Genomic DNA, 23,631 nt, shown 5'->3' with positions numbered 1-23,631 from the left:
AGAAGAGTGTTTAGATTTATGGGAATGGGAAGATAGGGGAGGTGGAGTAGGCTAAGTAATAGAAAGGCAAGGTAGAGGGTAGAAGTGAAGTAGAAGAGTCAGGAGGGACAGGAAATAAGAGATACACAAATATAAACAAAGATCAGGAATACAATTTGTTAGGCAAAGTACGTGTCTATGTATGTGTGTGTGTGTGTGTGTATGTATATATCTAAATATAAATGCATGCATACATATAACTGCAGACTTTGAAGTGGGGAGGGGGGAGTGATGGGGGGAAAAAAGAACAAAGCAAAAAGTACACAGCAGAGAACAAAAGAAAACTTACAAGGAAGCAAACAAAAGATAGATAGCTCTCAATGCAATACAGTTTTCTTGAAATGAAAATGTATTGCTGTATATTTTGAATCCTTTCATTGTTCTGCTATGCACATGACACACTTTTTTTTTCCTTTTCTTTGTATTTAAATTTCAATATTTAAATTTATGATATCCTTCTTTTCTCTGTTCTGTATTTGAGTTCTGGTCTTGAGTCTAATATTTTTTTTTAAATTATCTCTTGGTTACCATACTATTTACTTAACTGAGTGACCAACAGCTCTAAATCAAAATTATTTGTGAAGGATGATATGAATAGCTTATAAAATCAAAACAAAATCAAAACCCTTCTTATTAGTTTCAAATTGATCTCATGCTGAAAACATAAAAAACAGAAATATTCAACCTTCATATTTTCTCCCTCCCTCTTCACCAGAGGCTGAACTCTAATATTAATCAGAATCTTGAAATACTTTTTGGAATATATGCTGCTCTCTCTTATGAGTTCATGTGAGTGCTTTGTTTTAAAAATTATAAACCTAATGTAATAAAATGTAATGTAATAAAAATTGCTGAAATCTGTTTTACAATATGCTCAATAATAAAATAATCACAGTTCATTCCATTAAGGGAAAAAAAAGGAAAATAATTAGTTAAAACAGAGCAGAATCAGAAAAGCAACAGTAGATAAAGTCTCAACCACAAGGTATTAGGTCATTCCTTAATTTGCATGAGAATATATATATGGAGGGAGGGAGGGAGGGAGAGGGAGAGGGGAGAGAGAGAGAGAGAGAGAGAGAGAGAGAGAGAGAGAGAGAGAGAGAGAGAGAGAGAGAGGACTCAGTAACCTCAGATAATCTGAAAGTTATATCAAAGGCCAAGGTTCTGACTGATCCTAGAGAAATCAAACTGTAATGAAGGAAGGCTCAATGAATAAAAGTGACTATCTCAATATATTTTAAGTTTAAACTGAAGATAGATTTAATATCTTGACTAAGGATTCTGACAGAACTGGAGGTTTGGAAACGTGGAAATTTTCGACATAACTGAAAATTATAGCTCATATATAATATGGCATTTATATACAGCTGTATGGTGAGACTTAAAAGAATACCAGATAGAAAGCTAAAAAACTAGAGTTGTTAGTCCCCTAGCTGCTATGTAACCTTGGAAAAGTCACTTCACATTTCTCTGCATCAATTCTCTCACCACAATTCTACCTAAATTAATTTACTTATTCAGTACCATACCAATCAAACTACTGGTGAAGTGGTGCAGTGGATAGAGCAGCAGTGCAAGAGTCAGGAGGACCTGAGTTCAGATCTCACCTCAGACGCTTGACACTCACTAGCTGTGTGATCTTGGGCAAGTCGCTTAACCCCAATTGCCTCATCCTGGTTCATCTCCAGTCACCCTGATGAATTCACTGGATTCATTAGGTCACTGAATTCAGATGGCTCTGGAGGAGAAATGAGGCTGGTGACCTGCATAGCTCTCCCTCACTTAAAAACAAAGTCAAGTGCAAGTCATGGCATTATTTCTCTGGTGGCATGGTCTTCTTCGGCAATAAAGGACTAACACACACAATCAAACTACCAGATAATTATTTTCTAGAGCTAGAAAAAATAATATCAAAATTCATCTGGAAGAACAAAAGGTCTAGAATATCAAGGGAACTAAAGAAAACAAATGCTAGGAAAGGTGGCCTAGCCCTACCAGATCTTAAATTGTACTAGAAAGCAGCAATCATCAAATCCACTTGATACTGGCTAAGAAATAGAGCGGCAGACCAGTAGAATAGGTTAGGTATTCAAGACACAGTAAGTAGTCAATGAATATAGCAATCTACTGTTTGATAAACCCAAGGATCCTAGCTTCTGGGATAAGAACTCACTGTATGACAACAATTGCTAGGAAAATTGGATAAGAGAGTGGGGAAACTGGGCATAGACCAATGCCTGACACTGTACACAAGAATAAAATCCAAATGGATACAGGTATAAGGATATAGGTATAAATGGACATAGGTATATATAGGTATATAAATGGATATAGGTATAAAGATGAATACTATAAACAAATTAGGGCAGCAAAGAGGAGTGTATTTGTCAGATTTATGAAGAATGGAGAAATTTTTGACCAAACAAGAGACAGAGAACATTATGGAAGTGCAAAATGGATAATTTTGATTACATTAAATTGAAAAGTTTTTGCACAAACAAACCCAATGCAACCAAGATTAGGAGAGAAGCTGAAAACTGGGAAAGAATTTTTGCAACTAATGTCTGTGATAAAGATGTCATTTCTAAAATATATAGAGAATTGAGTCAAATGTACAAGAATATAAGTCATTCTCCAATTGATAAATGGTCAAAGGATATGAACAGGCAGTTTTCAGAGGAAGAAATTAAACCTATCTATAGTCATATGAAAAAATGCTCTAAATCACTATTGATTAGAGAGATGTAAATCAAAACAACTCTGAGGTACCACATCACATCTATCAGACTGGCTAATATGACAAAACAGAAAGATGACAAATGTTGGAGAAAATGTGGGAGAGTTGAAGCTTGTTGGTGGAGCTGTGAACTGATCCAACCATTCTGGAGAGCAATTTGGAATTATGCCCAAAGGGCTACAAAAATGTGCATACCCTTTGACCCAGCAATATCACTTTTAGGACTCTATCCCGAAGAGATCATAGAAATGGGAAAGGTTCCCACATGTACAAAAATATTTACAAGAGCTCTCTTTGTGGCGGCCAAAAACTGGAAATGAAGGGTCATCAAATGGGGAACGTCTGAACAAAAGTTGTAGTATATGAATGTAATGGAATACCATTATGCTATAAAAAATGATGAACAGAAGACTTCAGAGAGGCCTGGAACGACCTGTATGAAATGATGCTGAGTGGAAGGAGAAGAACCAGGAGACCTTTGTACACAGCAACAACCACAGTGTATAAGGAATTTTTCTGGTAGACTTAGCCCTTCATAGCAATGCAAGGACCTAAAAAATTCCCAATGGCAAAATGCCTTACACATTCAGAGAATAAACTGTGGAACTGGATTGCAGAATGAAGCAGACCATTTTCTCTTGTGTTATGTTTTGTTTTGTTTTATGGTTTCCCCTATTCATTTTAATTCTTCTATGCAACATGACTAAGGTGAAAAATGTACTTAATAGGAATGTATGTGTACAACCTATATAAGACTGCATGCTATCTTGAGGAGGAAGGGGGGAAAAGGAGAGAGAGGGAAAATCTAAGATATATGGAAGTGATTGTAGAACACTGAAAATAAATAAAATAATTTTTAAAAAATTATCTCACCATTAAAATGGAATATATCACCTAGTCCCGATCTGAGTGTCTTCTAGCTCTATTCCTTATATACTTTCAAATTTGGTCAATTGCTGAACTGCCTTTCCCTCCTTTTTTTTTTTTTTTTATACTTTGTTACAAGGAATGTTTAGGCAAGTGTGAGAGGCATATATCTGCATGACAAGCTACAACTTGAAAATTATTTCTTTTAGGCTTAGGAACTTTGAAGTGTGAAGAACTGGTGAATCTAACATCACAAAATCTCACAAGTGGAAGGGATCTTAGAGACGATCTAAGTTCAAGTCATTCATATACAATACATGATTTGTCCAAAGTCAAAATATTATTTAGTGGCAGGGAATGTACTATAATAGAAACAAGGTCTCCTGGTTCCCAATCTGGTGTTCTTAACAATAAAATGTCAAGCAACAAAAGGGACACAACCTCCATAGATCACTCCCTGAGTAAAATCAGTACCTGTGATAACTCTGAATTTCTTACCTTCCTTAACAAACTCCCTGAAACAAGGAGATATCATTCAACAGTTCCTCTTTCTTAAAACTGTTTTGTCTCTTAGTTTTTATATCTCTGATCACTCCATTTCTCTTCCCACTCCTAAATGTAGGTCTTCAGTAGTCTTCTTTTCCTCCCTTTGACAATCTCAACCTCCCCTTATCTCTACTGTCCCAGGTTCTGTCCTTGTATGATAGTTCTGAAACCTCAAATGCCTACTAGTCATTAAGACCTGGTTGACCTACTGGAGCAGCTCACTCAACAAGTCTAAAACCAAATTCATCTTCACCTGAAAAAGAGTTCCTCCTCCTGATTTTCCTGTTTCTGTTAAAGTAACTATCACTCAGGATGGAAATAAGTTTTTCCTCCCACTGGTCTCCAATCAATTTCTAAGATTTACCCAATTTACCTCCAAGATTTCACTACTATCCATGAGAGTTCAGACTCTCATACTAAACAGAAAAGAACGTGATAACATCCCAATTTTACAGATAGTTCAGGGGCTCAGGGGGGTTAACTTGCTTCCTCATGAACACACAACCAGCAGAAGCTGCAGTCAGAACTTGAAGATAAGTCTTTTGTCAAAGTCACTGTCCTTTATGTTATACAATGCTGTCTCTCTAGGAAATCAAATATCCAAGTTTATTAGAACTACATATAAGAATCAGTAGGCACCATTAATTAAACTAGCTGAACAATATATATGGTATATGAGTGTACTGGAATACTATTACCTCTTAAAAATGATGAATATGAAGAACTCAAACAAACAGGAAGATTTCTATGAACTAATGCATTGAGAAGTATGCAGAAACCAGGAAAAACATATATAACAACATAAGTGAAAAGAACAAAAACACTTAGCTCAATACAGTATGATTATAAGGAACAAGCTTAGCCCCAGAAGAGAGATGAAAAATGCACTTCATTCCTTTCCTGCAGAAAAAGAGGGACTATGGATATGGAACCCATATGGACATGCTGACAGACTTCATTGATGTGCTAGCTTATTTTACTGAAAATGTCTTTCTTTCTTTTCTTTGTTACTGTTATAAAGGATGGTTCACTGGGAAAGGGGGAAGGCTATGTTCACAAATGAACATCATAAATGACATCATAAAAACTTTATAAAAGAAAAAGCTAATAGGCATGAAATAGAGAGCCTTTCCAATCTCATTCATAGTGCAGAGGCTTTACCAGATAAATCTGCTGCTCATAGGTTCTCCCCCCACTTAATTCTTGGTTCTCTGTCATGTTCTAGACAAGTCTTGTTACTCTTTATGTCACTGACCCATTTGGGAGTCTGTTAAATCCTATAAACCTCTTCCCAGAATAATGTGGCTTGTTTTGTTTTGAATGAAGGAAATGCTAGATTTCAATTTGAGGTTAGTGAAAATGGAGCTGTGATTTTTCTTTGCCCATCCACGTTCATAGGGCCCCAGTTCAGAAACCTTGTTCCAGAGGGCTTAAGTTGTAACCAAGGCATATCTGGACCATGGTGCCTTGAAATATGTGATTTTATTTTACACTGGCTCAAGATAAATTTGAAGAAAATAACTTAAACTAAAACAATGACGAGATGTGAACCAGAAAAGCATGTAGAAATTCTACTTTAGTAGGTCTTTTAGTAGTAATTTACTTTAATCTGACCTTTTAACATTAATGTGAGAAGTGATACAGTCACTACTACAATAATAGGAACAATCAAAAGGTGAACCAAAGGGCAAGACTGTAAGTCTGGAGAGTTGGATCTTACAAAGTAGTCTCTTTAGGTGAATTCCTAGATCACATATGTCTATCCAATTAAGGTAATCTACCACTTGCTATTAACTATACTTCTGCTAGCAATATAGCATAAATAATTGAATTTACCCCTAGAAAAGAATTTTCAAAGACTACAACTAAATATAAAGAAGTAAAATATAGCTCAGGGCTTCACAATTTGGCATTAGGTAGGGGTCAAAATTAAAACAGGCTAAAGTTCTTCAGCCAACTAGCAGCCAGCTGATGATGATTACCACAGGTCATGTGACAAACAGAAGAGTGCACAATGGCAATCCTACATTTTTATGTGTGCAGCCTGAACTCCTTGGGCGGGCCACAAATTGCCTAGGAGCTACACGTTGTAGAGGCCTTATAAAGCGAATTTATCTAGAATACTTATTGCAACGGTCAATTTTAAATCATGTCATTATTGATTCTTGTTTCTCACTACAAATCCACTAAATTTAGATATAATGGAATATTTGTAATCATTATGTTTTAGTAAATCAATCAGTCAACAATAAAATTAAATCTATTCGGTAGAGTTAAGAAATAGTATTTCAGTTAAATATTTTAATTAAAAGAAGTTATCACATGTACTATATAGAGAACAAATTTTCAAAAATTAGAATACATAAAGACATAATAATTGTTAATGATTTAGAGGCCTTTAGGGAACTTCTAATAGGGTCATCACTGCTAAAACTAATCCCTCCTAGGTAAGGGAGGTAAAGGTTAAAAGAAATCATGTTGAACCTTTAAAAATCCAAGAAGTTTTCATGGATATACCAATATTAGTTGTACTTTGATGTAGCAGGTATAGTAAAGCAGTTAAAATATGAAAGACATCTTTTGTAAAAACTTAAAATCTTCTCACATTGTATAAAACTGTTGCCTTACCTTTTAGCAAGATCATATTCTTTAGCTTCATAATATAGCTTAGCAAAAAGGAATCCTTTCATTGACTTCTGAAAAGAAAACAAGCATTTAAAGCATTACTGTCTGCATGCTGGAATATTTTTTCATACCTTACCCAGAAAAGTGTTAGTAAAATTTTTCTTACTTCACTTGATAATCTATGCAAGAATAATATTACTTTGTATTATCATATTTGCAGCTATTACAGACAATGAATAAAGTCCAGCAGTCACTAAATCAAAATTGTATCTACTTAACTGCACTGACTTCAAACAAAATAGGAAATACATCCTTATGAAAAACAGCATTGGGTAGAAAAAAGAAAGATAAAGAAGATATTTAGCTTTGCAAACTTCTAAGCAAGGCAAGTGCTTAATTCTTATTATGTATTTGTTGGACTGAAATAAGGGAGAAAGAGTACACCTAGAGCCAAGGAATCTTTTTTTCTGGTATGACAAAATACCTGGGGCAGACGTTCTTAACCTGGGGTTCTATAAACTCTTTTTGTTTTGATAAATGCATTCAAACATAATTAGTTCCCCAAAAAAGGTTAAGAACTTCCAATAGAGAGGGGAAAATAAAAAGGCAGTTTGGTGATGTCCTGGGTGGGCACATAATCTATATTTCCAATTTCTATCATAACCAAAGATCAACTGATTAAGTGATCAAGTACAAAGGAGAAGAGTGGAAAGAGATCTCCAACACAAGTCAACTTGACCACGGTGCTTTTTCTTCCCTATTTTCCTTTGAACCTTCCTGTATTTTCTCTTGGCTACAAAAGACAGGCCAAAGTTTTCCTGTATGTAACAGTGTATCCTTCAGGTAAAGTTACAGAATCAGAGATGTTTAGAGTTAGGAGGGAATTCCAGAGCCCAAATACAAAAGGGAATCTCCAGAAAAATATACACAAACGCTGCATGACGGAGAAAATCACAACTTTCTCATGGCAGCAGATTGTACTCTTGGCCAATTTGAATCATTAGAAAGTTCTTCCTGAGATAAAGGAGATTTATCTCACATTCACTCGTTGTTCCTGGCACCTCCCTCAATCCTCCCCCCAAGAAACAAATAAATCTAATCCCCTTTCAGATTTTTGTTTAAGATAAACATCTCCAACATCCTCAAACGGCACAGACTCAAGGTATTCTGGTTGTCCCCCAGTGGATCAGTTGACTGATGTCTTTTGTAAAATGTGCCCAGATCTGAGCATACTGATACAAACTTTTGGGGCAAAAACTCACCATTTGACAAAAATAGCTGGAAAACTGAAAAGTAGTTTGGCAGAACCTAGGCAAAGACCAATTATCTTATACCATATACCAAGATAAGGTCAAAATGGGTGCATAATTTAGACATAAAGGGTGGCATCTTAAGTAAATTAGGGGAGCATGGAAAAATGTATCTGTCAGAAGGTAAAGGAAAAGTTTATGACCAAACAAGATAGAATCATGGGAAATAATTTCGATAACATGAAATTAAAAAGATTTTGCACAAACAAAACATTCAGTCAAAATTAGAAAGATAGCAAGAACTGGGGAAAATTTTACAGCAAGTTTTCCTGATACAGGTCTTGTCTTCTCAAGGGGTAGGGAAGACAAGGAAGGGTAAAAAGGAGAGAACACGGAACTCAAAAATTTTTTAAATGATTGTTAAAAAATGTTTTAAGTGTAACCAAAAAATATTTATCAAAATAGACATTTTCAAAAATGATAAGAATATAACATAAATACTATGTTACTAAGAATATTCCATTGATACTGGGATTAAATTATGTAGGAAACAAAGTGGCTCAACTGTCCTCATGGCATAATATTCTTATTAACATAAAATACCTCCACCCTTTAAAATATTAATTACTTTCATAAAATGAACATTTATGATAGATCCTTAAACCTACCAGCTGTGAAAGTTCATAACAAATTTAAATATGTGGTACAAGATTTTAAGCTACAGTCATATTCAAAGTGATACATTCAGAAACTACTCCCCAAAACACCATTTTACTCATATCGAGGGAAATGTATGGGGGTTTGAGTTGTAATCCCAAACAGTTCTACTGCTCTATACATTCTGTCCCCCACTTTTTCTAGCACAAAGAAATTGTTGCCGAATCCTTGATATGCTGAGAGCAGATCTGAAGCTAGAAAGTCATTTTAGCCCAATCCCTCTCATTTTGTAAAGGAATAAACCAGAGCCTAGAGAAATTAAGGGACTTGCCCAAGGACAAAGAGGTAGAAAGAGATGATCAATGGGATACACAAGAAGATGCAGAAAATGATTTCTCAGATTCTCAAAATAAGCCTTTAATGACCCCAAACCTTTATGAAGTAGAATGCACTTTGACACACCTCAAATTTATTTTTATTTTTGCAACTTTAAAATTTAATATTTTATTACCCCAACTACATGTAAAAACAATTTTTAACACTCATTTTTAAAAATTTTTGAATTCTAAATTCTCTCCTTCCCCCCTCCCCTCCCCCTCTCTTTGAGAAGGCAAGAAATTTAATACAGGTTATACATGTAAAGTCAGGCGAAACTCATTTCTATGTTACTTATGTTGCAAAAGAAAGCACAGACCAAAAAAAAAAAAACCAAGAAAAATAAAGTCAAGAAAAAGTATGCTTCAATTTGCATTCAGACTCTTATCAATTCTTTCTCTGGAGATGGACAGAATTTTTCACTTAAGTCCTTCAAAACTGTTTTGGATCATAGTGTTGCTGAGAATAGCTAAGTCATTCACAGTTGATCATCATACATTATTGCTATTACTTTATACAATGTTCTACTGGTTCTGCTCATTTCACTTTGTAGCAGTTCATATAAGTCTTTCCAGGTTTTTCTGAGAGTATCAAAAAGTATTGTACTTCAGCAATCTCATTTCAGCCTGGCATGGCACTATGGGCTGAGGCTGGTGGATCTCTTGAGCTCAGGAGTTGATTTACAGTGGGCTAAGCTGACAGAGTGTCTGCACAAGTTCAGCATTAATATGTGAAAACCAAGAGCAGTCCAAAACAAAGGCGTTGGCTTTGCTGCTTTGAAATCAGATTAAAATGCAATTGGGAAATATTTAAACAAAGTAAATAAAAATATAATAAAAACAAACATAATATATATTAAAACTAAATATAAAGCCTGCATGGATCATTAATGTATGTATTGATGGCCATGGTGCCCAAAGTTCTATTTGAGTTTGACACCACTGGTCTAGAAGGAGGGATGGGGTGGGGACAAGAGGAATCAAAGGAGAGAAACTAGAAAAAGCTAATCCCTATAATAGGTCATCAGAGACTGCAAGTAGATCTAGATAATACATAAATTTCTCCTGCTATATGCTACTGTATCCCAACAATTCCCTACAATAGTTAACACCTTTTAAAATAAATAAGAAGAGTAGTAGTGATGGTCTTAGGGACAAAGAGATCATCATAGGACAGTTCTAGATATCCTTACCATGTCATATTAAAGCAATCACACAACATTTCTTAGAACTGGATGGAACCCTTCTCTCTACCACCATCATAGTTTAGACCCTCATTGTCTCTTTACTGAACTACTCTAGTGGCTTTTAACTTGCTTCAAGTCTCTCCTCATTTCAAGTCATCCTTCACACAGATGCCACAGACTTCCCTAAAGTCCCCATTGTTACATCATCACTCAAAAATGAGCCCATACTCTTTATCTACTAATGCCTTTAAGAGACAATGCCTCCATGAACTTTATTGGGGAGGAGGGGGAGGAACAAACCTATGACTTCATCCCTATATGAAACTCTCTGAGCAGAAACTTACTCAAGTTATGGTCTATAACTTAAGAAAAAATAATGGTATCTACTAGCATTTACAGAGTGCTGCAAGATTTGCAAAGCCCTTTACAAATATTATTTCATTTTATATTAACAACTCTGGGAGGGTATTACTATCTTCATTTCAGAGACCCAGGGTCTGGCTTCAATGGACCTAGAACTTTATTCTAACACCACAAAAGACTCTGGAGATCGAACTGAGTGACCACAAAGTTCCAAAAAGGCCTTAAAATCTAACAGTACTCATCATAGACACGTACTATAGAGCTAGAGGTCAGTGTTGGTCAAGACCAAGGAGGGCTGACCATCCTACCCAAAAGCACAGCAAGTGCTGGGCCTCGCCCTGGGGCAAATCCAATAACTAAAGTTTGAGAGATAAGAAAACCAAAGAAGAAACAGGCTATTAAAGAATTATTATAAATCCAGAGGCACTCTACACTTTCTCCTACGTTGGATTTCTGGATAACTTCATAACTGAAAATACTAAAAAACAAAACAAACAAACAAACAAAAAAAACGGATTTTTTTTTCCCCATAAGGGCAGTATGAATACCCAGAAGAAAAGAAACAAGAAATTTTAAAAATGAAATTAAGCAAGACATAAAGGCTCTGGAGGAAGGAATTGGAAAAGTAAGTAGCTTATAACAGAAAGTGTTAAACCTTACCCAGCAGCAGACACCCTGAAAATTCAAATGAACAAAACTGAAATCAATGACTTCATAAGAAAACAAGAAATTTTACAAAATCAAATGCGAAAAAAATGCAAGAAAATGTGAAATATATTATCCCAAAAAATCACCTAGAAACAGATCAAGGAGAAAATAATAACTGTTCCCTAAAAAACAATTTTTAAGGCCTCAAAATGGTATTTCAAAAACTCAAAAATAAAAACTGTCCAGATATATAAGAACAAGCAGGCAAAAATAAAAATAGAAAGAATATATTGATTACTTCCTGAAATCCCAAGGAGAGAAGTCCCAAGAATATCATAATATCATAACCAAAAAGCAAACAAAAAATACAAGCAGACAGAAAAGGTTTGAATATGGGGGAACCAGAGTCAGAATCACAAAAGACCTGGTAGCTTCTATTATAAATGAGAAAAGATTTTAGTATACAATATTCCAAAAGACCAAAGATACAGGTTTACAACTGAAAATAATTTATCCTGCAAAGTTCTTCAGGGGAAAAAAAATGGACCTCTAATGAAACAGGATCTCTAAGCATTGCTGGTAAAAAACCAGAGCTGAGTAAAAACTTTCAAATGCAAACCCAAAAAGAAATAGATACCTACAAAGACAATCATATCTGAACAACTGGAAGAGGCTAGATGAAGTGCTAATACGCTTAGAGGGGAAGAAGAAATGTGTCTCTTTAGAACCTAAATGTCTTCAAAGGGTATAAAAGGGAGTCAAATAAGAAAAAGAAAGGATCTGGAATGCATTAGTTTTATTCAGAAGGCTTGAAAAGGGGAAAGAAAAGGCAGGGTAAACAGAAGATACTAGTGTAGAAAGGAGGAAGGAAGGAACAGCACTTGTTCTTTCTCATAACTGGGTTGTCTAAGAGTCCCCCCCGAAAAAATAAGGAAGAGGTGAGAGGAACAAGTGTTAAAGGAACCTCAAAGCTAGGGAGCTGAGCCAAGAGACAGTAGGAGACAATCCAGCAGAACTCTCTCAATATTCTCCTCTAATTAATTTAAAAATAACCCTTCAAATCGAATTTTGGAGCAGCAGAGCCAACAAAAGGTTAGGGTGAGATGTTTTCCCAACCCAAGAAAACTTAGGAAGTCAGTAGGAGAAGTTTGTAGCCTCAGGCAGAGGGTCTGTCCTGAACCCATACATGTGGTCACAGAAACAGTGGCAGTAGTGGCAGCAGTAGCAGAGGGTAGTAGAACCTTCAGGAGTTCTCAGCCCAGAGACAGTAAGAGGGTCCAAAAATTGCTCAGAAAGAGATTATAGGAGACCCTTTTTTGGCACTTAATACACCCTGTGACTGACTCCCAGCACTCCTTTCCACGCTTGAACTGTGACTCAGAACTGAGTAAAGACATTAGAGTTGCCATTAGTGTCACAAGGGAGCAGGGGTAGTGGTCACAGTTACAAGGAAAAGCGGAGTTAAAGTGCTTGTGACTGCAGGAGACCAGAAGGAGCCCTTCCAGGATAAAGAATAGAGAAAAGACCAGGAGAGCAGTGACCACATCTCAGGTTTCTTCCATTGGTTCTAATTCTTTACAACACGACCAATGTGAAAATGTTTAATATGAATGTATATGTAGAGGCTTTATCAGACTGCACATCGTCTTGTGGTGGTGAAAGGGAGGGATGGGGAGAAAATGTGGAACTCAAGATCTTATAGAAGTGAATGATGAAAACTAAAAATAAATAAAGTTTTTAAAAATAAATCATGACTATATGACTATAGAAAGTAAAAATAAAATAAAATCCTTCACAACCAGGCTCCAAAAAGAAAAAAAAAGGAATCCCTGGAAGAGTTAAAGAGATTAAGAGTGGTGGGTAAAATTTGAGAAAAGAAATGAGAGTGATGCAATAAAATTATGAAAAGAGAATTAACAGTTTGATAAAAGAGGTACCAAAAAGAAAAAAACACCTTAAAAACCAGAACTGACCTAATAACAAAAAAGGTACAAAAATTCACCGAAGAAAAGAATTCCTTCAAAAGTAGAACTGGCCAAATAAAAAAAAAACAAACAACAGTACAAAATCTCACTGAAGAAAATAATTCCTTAGAAATTAAAGGGGAAGCTAACAATTCCATGAGATATCAAGAAACAATGAAACAATAAAACAATGACAAAATAATGAAAAAAGAGGGGAATATGTGAAATTTCTCACTAGTTAAACAGCTAGTCTGGAAAACAGATGAAAGAGAAATCATTTAAGAATCACTGGACTAGGAGGGCGGAGTTAGGAGGGCAGAGTCAGGAGGGCAGAGTCAAGATGGCGGAGTAGAAAGATGCACATACGCTAACTCTTCCCCCACAGCCCATCAAATACTTGTAAAGAAAGACTCTCAACAAATTCTAGAGCAGCAGAAGCCACAGAACAACGGAGTGGAGGAGATTTCCAGCCCTGGGTGATCTGAAAGGCTAATGGGAGAGGTCTGTTGCACAGGACTCCGAGAGGAGCCCAGCCCAGCCTTGGCCGTGCCACAGAAGAGCTCAAAAAGAATTCTGAAAATCAAGTAAGAGAGTTGGAGGAAAAACTGGGAAGAGAAATGAGAGAGATGCAAGAAAAACATGAAAAGCAGGTCAGCACCTTACTAAAGGAGACCCAAAAAAATGTTGAAGAAAATAATACCTTTTAAAATAGGCTAACTCAATTGGAAAAAGAGGTTCAAAAAGCCAATGAGGAGAAGAATGCTTTAAAAAGCAGAATTAGCCAAATGGAAAAGGAGGTTCAAAAGCTCACTGAAGAAAAACAGTTCTTTAAAAATTAGAATGGAACAGATGGAGGCTAATGACTTTATGAGAAACCAAGAAATCACAAAAGAAAGCCAAAAGAATGAAAAAATGGAAGATAATGTGAAATATCTCACTGGAAAAACAACTGACCTGGAAAAGATCAAGGAGTGACAATTTAAAAATTATGGGACTACCTGAAAGCCATGATCAGAAAAAGAGCCTAGACATCATCTTTCATGAAATTATCAAGAAAAACTGCCCTGATATTCTAGAACCAGAGGGCAAAATAAGTATTGAAAGAATCCACTGATCACCACCTGAAAGAGATCCAAAAAGAGAAATTCCTAGGAACATTGTGGCCAAATTCCAGAATTCCCTGATCAAGGAGAAAATATTGCAAGCAGCTAGAAAGAAACAATTCAAGTATTGTGGAAATACAATCAGGATAACACAAGATCTAGCAGCTTCTACATTAAGGGATTGAAGGGAGTGGAATATGATATCCCAGAAGTCAAAGGAACTAGGACTAAAACCAAGAATCACCTACCCAGCAAAACTGAGTATAATACTTCAGGGGAAAAAATGGTCTTTCAATGAAATAGAGGACTTTCAAGCATTCTTGATGAAAAGAACAGAGCTGAAAAGAAAATCTGACTTTCAAACACAAGAATCAAGAGAAGCATGAAAAGGTAAGAGCAATCATAAGGGACTTACTAAAGTTGATCTGTTTATATTCCTACATAGAAAGACAATATTTCTAACTCTTGAAACTTTTTTCAGTATCTGAGTAGTTGGTGGGATTATACACACACAGACACACACACACAGAGAAAGAGAAAGAGAGAGAGAGAGAGAGAAAGAGAGAGAGAGAGAACGAGCACACAGGGTGAGTTGAATAGGAAGGGATCATATCTAAAAAAATGAAATTAAGGGGTGAGAGAGGAATATATTGGGAGGAGAAAGGGAGAAATGGAATGAAGCAAATTATCTCTCATAAAAGAGGCAAGAAAAAGACTTTTCAACAGAGGGGAAAAGGGGAGAGGTGAGAGGGAAAACGTGACATTTACTCTCATCACATTTGACTCAAAGAAGGAATAAAATGCACACTCCTTTTGGTATGAAAATCTATCTTACAATACAAGAAAGTGGGGGAAAGGGGGATAAGCAGGATGGGGGGGGTGATGCAAGGAAGGGCAATGGGAGGAGGGAGAAGTAAAAATCAACACTCTTGGGCAGGGACAAGGTCAAAAGAGAGAACAGAAGAAATGGGGGGCAGGATAGGATGGAGGGAAATATAGTTAGTCTTATATAACATGACTATTATAGAAGTCATTTGCAAAACTACACATATATAACCTATGTTGAATTGCTTGCCTTCCCAATGGCGATGGGTGGGGAGGGAGGAAGGAGGAGAAGTGTGAACTCAAAGTTTTAGGAACAACTGTTGAGTATTGTCCTTGCATACAATTGGGAAATAAGAAACACAGGTAATGGAGTATAGAAATTTATCTTGCCCTACAGGACAAAAGAGAAGTTGGGGATAAGGGAACGGAGGGATGTTAGAAGGAAAGGCAGACTGGTGGTAGGGGTAATTAGAATGCCAGCACTTTGGGGCAGGGGGTGGGGAGGGATGGGGAGAAAATTTGGAACTCAAAATTTTGTGTAAATGAATGTTGAAAATTTAAAATAGATAAATTGAAATAAAGCTATTTCTGACAGAAAAAAAGACTTATTGGACTACCTGAATGCTATGATCAAAATAAAAAAGAACATAACACTTCATATTTCAAGAAATTATCAAGGAAAATTGCCCTAATATCTTAGATCCTGAGAGTAAAGTAAAATTTGAAAGAATTCATTCATCCCTCTCTGAAAGAGATCCCAAAATGAAAACTCTCAGGAATATTATAACCAAATTCCGGAGTCTCCAGATCAAAGAAAAAAAACTTCATGCAGCCAGAAAGAAACAATTCAAATATTGTAGAGTCATAGGACCACACAAGATTTAGGGGCTTTCACATTAAAGGAGCAGAGGGGCTTGGAATATGATATTCAAAAAGACAAAAGAGCTACAATTACAATCAAGAACCAATTAGCCAGCAAAATTAAGTACAGTTGTCCCTTTCACATTCCAACTTTCCCCACTGAAGTTTGGACATATCACAGACCAGCATAAGAAATTAAATGGGAATTTTGAGGGAGTTTACAGAAGCCACAAATGACATGCAAAGGCCACAACATGACAAAGAAAAAGTTTAGAAACTGAGAAACGCATAAAATATATTTATTGTATACATAATATCAACTCATATTTTACAATAAGGTACTACTATTAAGGTACTATGGCGTACAATTAAGGTACTCCACAAAAAAGAAAAATTTAGATTTGTTCTCTAGTACGGAAGACTGAAAAAATTTTACATGGATTTTCCTGATCACTGGGATGTTGCATCCCTAACCCCTGCTATGTAGAAGGGATAAATGTATAATCCTTCAGGAGAAAAAAATGGCTATTTAATGAAACAGAAGACTTTCAAGCATTCCTGAGGGGAAAAAAAATCCTGAATAAAAAATGTGGCATTCAAACCCAAGACTCAAGAAAAGAATAAAAAAGAAAACATGAAAGAGTAATCATAAGAGTCTGAATAAAGTTAAACTGTTTACATTTCTGTATAAGGAGATGATACAAGTAACTCGTAAGAACTTTATTATTATTAGGGCACTTAAAAAAGAGTTTACATAGAGGGCATAGATGTTGAGTCAATTCTATTGGAATGATCTCCCCAAAAAATGATGGAGTAAGAAAGGTAAATGCACTGGAAGAAGGGGGAAGGGAGAGACAGAATGGGGAAATGTTCCTCCTATAAAAGAGACACACAAGGAACAGCTTTTACAGTGGAAGACAAATAGGTGGTTGCAGGCAATGTTTAAACCTCATTCTCCTCAGAACTGGGAGAGAGACAGAAAAGGAGAAAGAAGAAAATAAACACACACACTCAGCTCAGGTGTTTATAGAAATGTAACCTACCTAACATGGAATTAAGAAGAGGAAGTGGATAATAAGGGGGGGTGGGGGAAGGCCTTCATAATACCCTGTCTCCTGATTATCTTCCCAATTCCCTCCAGACAACCCTCACCTTCGATTGACTGTCTCCAGATCCTATCCTCCAGTAAGAAGTCTGGTATCTTAACCCTTTCATCCTGTTTTCATTCCTTCCAAACTGTACATTAACTGAGTAAAAACCAAAGTTCTGGGTTCTTGACTACTAAAAGTCCTGAATCCAATTTGCTTTGCAACTGTATGCGCAGCTAAATAAATCACTTCTATGCATGATACTCAGTTTTTTATTCAACTTGAACACTCATAAAATGGAAATGGATAGCAGAACATGTTAGAAACTAACACAACAAAATTATGTTTGTAAGAGACACACAAAAGAGAAAAACACACACAGTTAAAATAAAGGGCTGGTACAGAATCAAATATGCTTCAGCTAAACTAAAAACAAAAAAGGCAGCATTCATAATCTCAAACAAAGAAAAAGCAAAAATAGACCTAACTAAAAGAGATGATCAAGAAAACTACATTTTATTAATAGGAACCACAGACAATGAATATCAAAAATTTTTACAGCAAATTTTCAAGAAAGTCCTCATCTTGCCATTCTCCAAAACATAGTCAAAGTATATAAACAGTTTTCAGAAAAAGAAATTAAAGCTATCTGTAGTCACATGGAAAATGTTCTAAATCACTATTGATAAGAGTCTAAAGACAAAATAAAATAACTCTTAGGTACCATCTCACACCTATCAGAAATTAAATATGCTGGAGGGAATGAGGGAAAAATAGGTACACTGATGAACTATTGATGGAATAATGAATAAGTCTAACTATCTTGGAGAACAATTTGGAATGACACCTAAAGGGTATCAAATTGAGTATATACCCTTTGGCTCAGCAATAATACCTCTACAAGGTATATCCCAAAGAAAAAGGAAAAAAGATCTGTATGTACAAAAATATTTATAGCAGCTCTTTTTGTGGTGGCAAAGAACTAGAATCAAGGGGATGCTCATCAATTGGAGAATAGCTGTAGGATATGTAATACTGTGCTATGGGAAATGATGGGAAGGGGGGTTCAGAAAAAAGCATAGCAAGAACTTCATGAACTGATGCAATCTAAAGTGAGAAGAACAGGCAAAAACACTGAACTGTGAATTATTTATTTATAGATTTTAGAATAGGACACTGATTATTTTTTGTCCTTAAAACTTAATGATCAAATGTGATTTATTTAATGCCAAATGCTTTAATATTAAAGCTCATTTAAAATATTACTTACAGGAAAATGACATCTTTTACAACGGAATTTCTAAAAAAAACATAGTATAAAGTAACAACTGCCTTTGAAATGGAATCTGATCAGATTTCATTACTTTCTGCAAAAATAATCAGTAACCTAGAAACAAGAGAAAAAGGTGGCAGGGATTAGGTTTTACATAGAAGGTCAGGAAGAGTCTTAGTGAAAAACTGTAACAGACTGATTCAGCTTAAGATCCTGAAGGTTACACACGTAAGGAACTATTCCAGTAGGTGTTCCTGATGGCAAGGATCATGTCTTATTTATTCGCATATACGTAATTCCCCTGTACCTAAAATAGGGCATTGTACATTTCAGATCCTTAATAAAAAGTGTTTGATGAATTCAGCAAACTCCAGGAGGGGTGTATTCTTGTTTGTACTTCTGGCTAAGTTGCAATATTCTTAGATAGATGATAAGTCTATAATAAAATGCTTTACACAAAATAGGAATTTAATTTTTACAAAGAAAGCCAAAAAACATCCAAGGAGAAGAATGATACAGAGAAAATACAAAAGCAATTAAAAGAATCTGACAAATAAATGACACAAAAGACTGTATGTATAGTGATATTCTTCCCAAATAGATTAAGTACTGACTGGCTAAATAAACAGCAACATGTGTAATGGGAGCATAGGATGTACCTCTGATTAAAAAGCTAAACCTAATGTCAGAGTGGAGTCTAAGGTCCCCAAGTTGTTGGAGACTAACTCAAAGCAGCATGCACCAATCAGTTTTTCAAAATGATGTTGGATATGGAGCTGGAATACGAGCTACCTAACTGGTTCACAGTCAAGGAATTCTATCAAAAATAAGACTCCAAGGGCAGGATAGGATAGAGGGAAATACAGTTAGTCTTTCACAATATGACTATTATGGAAGTCTTTTGCATGACTACACATCCTGTTCCTGACCATCCCTAGGCATCATTACTATTATTTATTCCTACGTATGTTCCTCTTTCATAATTCTGGTGTTTGACCTGATATGGAAAGGAACACTGTTTGAGTACCTTACAGGAGGCCAGATGTATTACGCAGGAAACTGAGTTTTGTTCATGGCAACAATCACATGCACCATGACCTGAAGCCTGAGAATATTCTCCTACAGGACAATTTGTAAATTTGACTTTCTGACTTCACTTTTTCTTGCCACTCTGTACATGATGAGAAACCTTGAAAACTGTATTACATTGCCCCATGGATGAAACCCATCTTGGTTATGGCAAGAGAACTGACATCTGCACCTGTGGGTGACTCCCAGATGGGCAGCTCTTGACACCAGATCTTGAGGCTATACACATCATCTTGGAAGGTTCAGTCCAGGTCACCTGTTCAGGTCTTTTGAATGGAATGACCACTCAATAAATGTTAAATGACCGGACTTCAAGGCTACTACAAGTTAAAGCTGAGGAAAGACTGCCTACAGAGCAAGTCCTGCAGCATCTTTTTTTCCAACAATATGAGGCCTTGAGCCTTTTTCCCCTTCAGGAATTCACAGGAGCAATATGGATAGTGTTGACTGCAGGCCAAGCAGCCCTAAACACTGTCAGAGTGGTCCCTAACTAAAGGATCTCAATTAGGAACCACATATGGGCTTCAACCTGTCACAGGTGTTCTTTCCACCTATTCAGAGACTGGGTAAAGGACAAGCAACAAAATAGCCTACCCTCTTCCAAAATCTGTCTCCCGGTCCATTCCAAGATATGATCTAGAAGAAAAGGGAGATCTGAACATGGATGATTAATCTAAATTGCTGCATAGTTAATACTTTCATTCTGCAGACCCAGAAATTTGCTTCCAAGACCAAAAGTAATGGGTAATCCAGGTTCTCCAATCTGAAGCCTTCAGTCAACCCAGTAACCCTAGGTTCTCGCCACAGGCACTCATTCCTCCTCTTGTGATGATGGTAGATATGGTCAAGGAAACTAATTCTTTGTTCCCATCCCTATTGCTCAGGACTATAGGACCTGAGTGGAAGGAAAAGGGACCAGCAAAGAATGATATTCATATCTTTATTACTGTCATTCATGATTCATGTGAAATGAATCATCCTGAACATGGGGGAGGAAAAAAAACCATAACAATACCCCATACTCAAAATAACACTAAAGACCACCATGTAGGCACTTAGCAAATGGCACACTAACTGTAGTGGCTGATGATGACCTCCTACTGAGGGGTAAAGAGTATATACTTTAATATTACGGTTAGGGAAAGTGCATTCTCTTCCTGAAGCACATATCCAAGATGTGGTGCAAAGGACACCAAACTCAGCAAATCTATTAACCAACATTTCTGTTGATAGATGTGGAAATAAATAATATTTTCAAAAGAAAACTGGAATATACCAATAAACACTAAAATCCTAAGTAGAAACTGAAGGGCCTGAGGGGCACTTTTTTTTTTTAATTCCAACTGAGAGTCAGTAAATATTCAAAGTAAACAATTGGTTATATAGATGAATGTTGAAGAACAGGATTTGGTTTTCTGGACCATCACTTAGAGTACCAGAACAACAGGCTCCTTGGCAAGGGACAGAGTGCATCTCACGGAGACAAGGAAGAACAGGTTCAGCAAAAAGTCCTGCTGACCTGATCAAAAGGCCTTTCTGTTTAATTTGAGGGAGACAGAATTAAACATCCAAGTAAAACTATAAAAGGAGAGACTATGAAATACTGCAGCTCTGAAAGAGAAAGCAACCACAAGAGTGAAATAGGTACCCAACAATTCAAGAGAAAAACCAAGAAAACCACTAATCTCTATTAATCAATATTAATAATCAAATGACCTTGAAATTAGTACAGGGGTACAGGTGATAATAGAGATGGAAATCAGGGTAGCATTATGACAATGGATGAAAAGGCTTTGTCCAAAATAAACATCCCTCATTCATCCTTCCTTATAATAATCCTTCATCTCAAAGAAGAACAATGATATTATGGGTGATGTCTTGACTTGCTCATGGACTGGACTGAAGTGAGGAAGAGCTGCGCAGTCATCAGCCTCACTCTCTCTTCCAGAGTCATCAAAGTCCACTGGTAAGACAGAAGTCTGAACTCCTGACAGTGACCCAGAACACAGTGGGTGACCTTTGCAACTCTGATGCATAACCAAGATCTAAGAGCTCTACACTGCCTGCTTTTCACTTGCCTCCACGGCTACTGGAACAAATCGTTCTCATCAACCCATTCTACCAGGGAAAGTTCTCATATGCTTGGAGCAGGTATTTCCCTAACTCACTAGCAGGTCTGAAGCCTGTTGGTTCCCCTCAATCTGGTTTAGTCCCCCTGCAAAGGCAGTTTTACCAGGATGTGGCCACTGTGCATGCTATAGTTTCTTGGGGCCACTGGTCAAAGCTGGGTGAAGGATGGACATCAATGACAGATGAGCAAACCCTCACACCAGAGAGGCTAGTACGCCCTCAACACCCCATACACCCCAAGCAGTAAACAGCTAGGTGGCACAGTGGAGAGTGTGCCTGGAGCCAGGAAGAGCTGAGTTCAAATCCAGTCTCAGACACTTACTAGCTATGTGACTGAGCAAGTCAGTTAACCTCTGCCTCCATTTCCTAAACTACAAAATGCGGATAACAACAGCAGCACCTACCTCCCAGGGTTCCTGTGAAGATCAAATGAGAGAATACTTCTGGAAGTACCTGTCACATAACAGTTGCTATTAAGATGCTCATTATTCATGTCTCTGTTCCCCCTCCCCCATTAAAACCAAGTGCGAACAAACAGGTCTGGATACAAGTGGTGGAAGAATAGACTGTATGTCAAGCAGGCATAAACTTTCATGGAAGTCTATGACTTTTAGAGTGGAAGCACAGAGGAACTATTTAGAAAATAAAAATTGTGTGCTGGGCAGAACACTGGATTTGGAGCCAAAATCCCAGATCTGCCACTTACTACTTGTGTGGCCTTGGGCAAATCATTTAACTCTTCAGATCCTTAGTTTACTCCTATAAAATGAGGGAGGGGGTTGCACAGAGGATAAAGGAGTAGCCAATATAGCCTCTAAGGTTCCTTCCAGCTTTAAATCCATGATCCTATATAATCAGGTAACTTCTATGATCTTGTTTAGCTCTAAATTCTTTTGTAGGGAATATAGATGATGGCTTCCCAAGAGAAATTATAAAACAAAAAGCTAAGATGTTATAGTGACGGGAACAACTTCAATTACCTTAATATTTGCCATCACTTAAGAAATTGTGTCTTCACGTGTCTTGATGAAAATTTTAACTCTTAAAAAAAGTAGCAGCAAAAAATTAACTGTTACGTTGAATTCTGACTTTTTTTTAAATTAGCTAACAACGTAGAAGTGTCAGAAACTTTAAAAGAAAGTGATTGTATATAAAAACATTTGAAATAAACAAATGGAGGGGCATAGACATCATAGCAGATATTAGGAAAATATTTCTAAAAACTTCAAAGATGATGTAAAAATGGATTATGGGCTCAAAAGGGTTAGAAAATCATTAAATTTAAAAAAAAAAAACCTTTGACTACACAAATTATTCCAATATAGAACATCTAAAAAAACCCCAACCTAATGTAATCACACAGGGACCCTTCCAATGAGACTCTTTTTATAGATAGGCACAAAAGATTTAAGGTATCATTGAATCACAGAATCAGAACCAAACAAAGAGATTCTTAGTGGCCATCTAGGCTAACCATATATCCAGAAAAAAAAAGAAATTTCCCTCAATATACCTAATTGAGTAGTTATTTAGCTTTCCTCTGACCAACTTCAATAAAGGGGAACCTACTATTTCCTGAAGCAAGGACATAGCACAGAGAATCAGTACAAAAGGAGCAGGAACTCTGTAAGAAATATAAGGGTGAAGCCCAAGTGAACCAGAGATGAAAGATAAGGAGTAGAAAAAAAGGCTTTTTCTAAAGCTTTAATTGGGACAAAATAGAAGATATGAACTCTACTTGACATAGGCAGAATAACACGTACAGATGTTAAAGAGGGTGCACAAGTTCAGCTCCCTCTTTGTCTTCTCAGTATGATGCTGTCAAAGGAGTGGTAGATTCAAGAAGAGGATCAGAGTTCAAATACCAGCTCTGCCATAACTTACTACTTATAGGATCCTGGGTAAGTCACTATGACCCTCAAAATCATAACTAGATTAAAAACCCTGCCAAAACTCTTAAAGGGATTATTCAACAGTTTGTGAGCAAACAGAAAAGGGGTGCTTA

At 36.5% G+C, this 23,631-nt stretch overlaps 1 protein-coding gene across 4 annotated transcripts in view; it reads right to left on the bottom strand.

The window, feature by feature from the left end:
• The window catches only part of LOC140512608 (E3 SUMO-protein ligase RanBP2-like), an 84,889-nt gene that overhangs the window by 53,453 nt on the left and 7,805 nt on the right, over positions 1–23,631 (bottom strand). For 3 of the 4 annotated variants that reach the window (XM_072621818.1, XM_072621820.1, XM_072621821.1), the window contains exon 2: positions 6,818–6,885. In XM_072621818.1, the coding sequence (XP_072477919.1) occupies positions 6,818–6,885 (68 nt within the window). Of the gene's footprint in view, positions 1–6,817; positions 6,886–10,288; positions 13,111–23,631 lie in introns of those variants that run through there. The other variant, XM_072621819.1, reaches the window with a different exon arrangement.

The sequence above is a fragment of the Notamacropus eugenii genome, chromosome 6, assembly GCF_028372415.1.
Source record: "Notamacropus eugenii isolate mMacEug1 chromosome 6, mMacEug1.pri_v2, whole genome shotgun sequence".
Taxonomy (NCBI): domain Eukaryota; kingdom Metazoa; phylum Chordata; class Mammalia; order Diprotodontia; family Macropodidae; genus Notamacropus; species Notamacropus eugenii.
The sequence above is the reverse complement of the archived record's forward strand: the minus strand, read 5'-3'. Positions and strand labels throughout refer to the sequence as shown.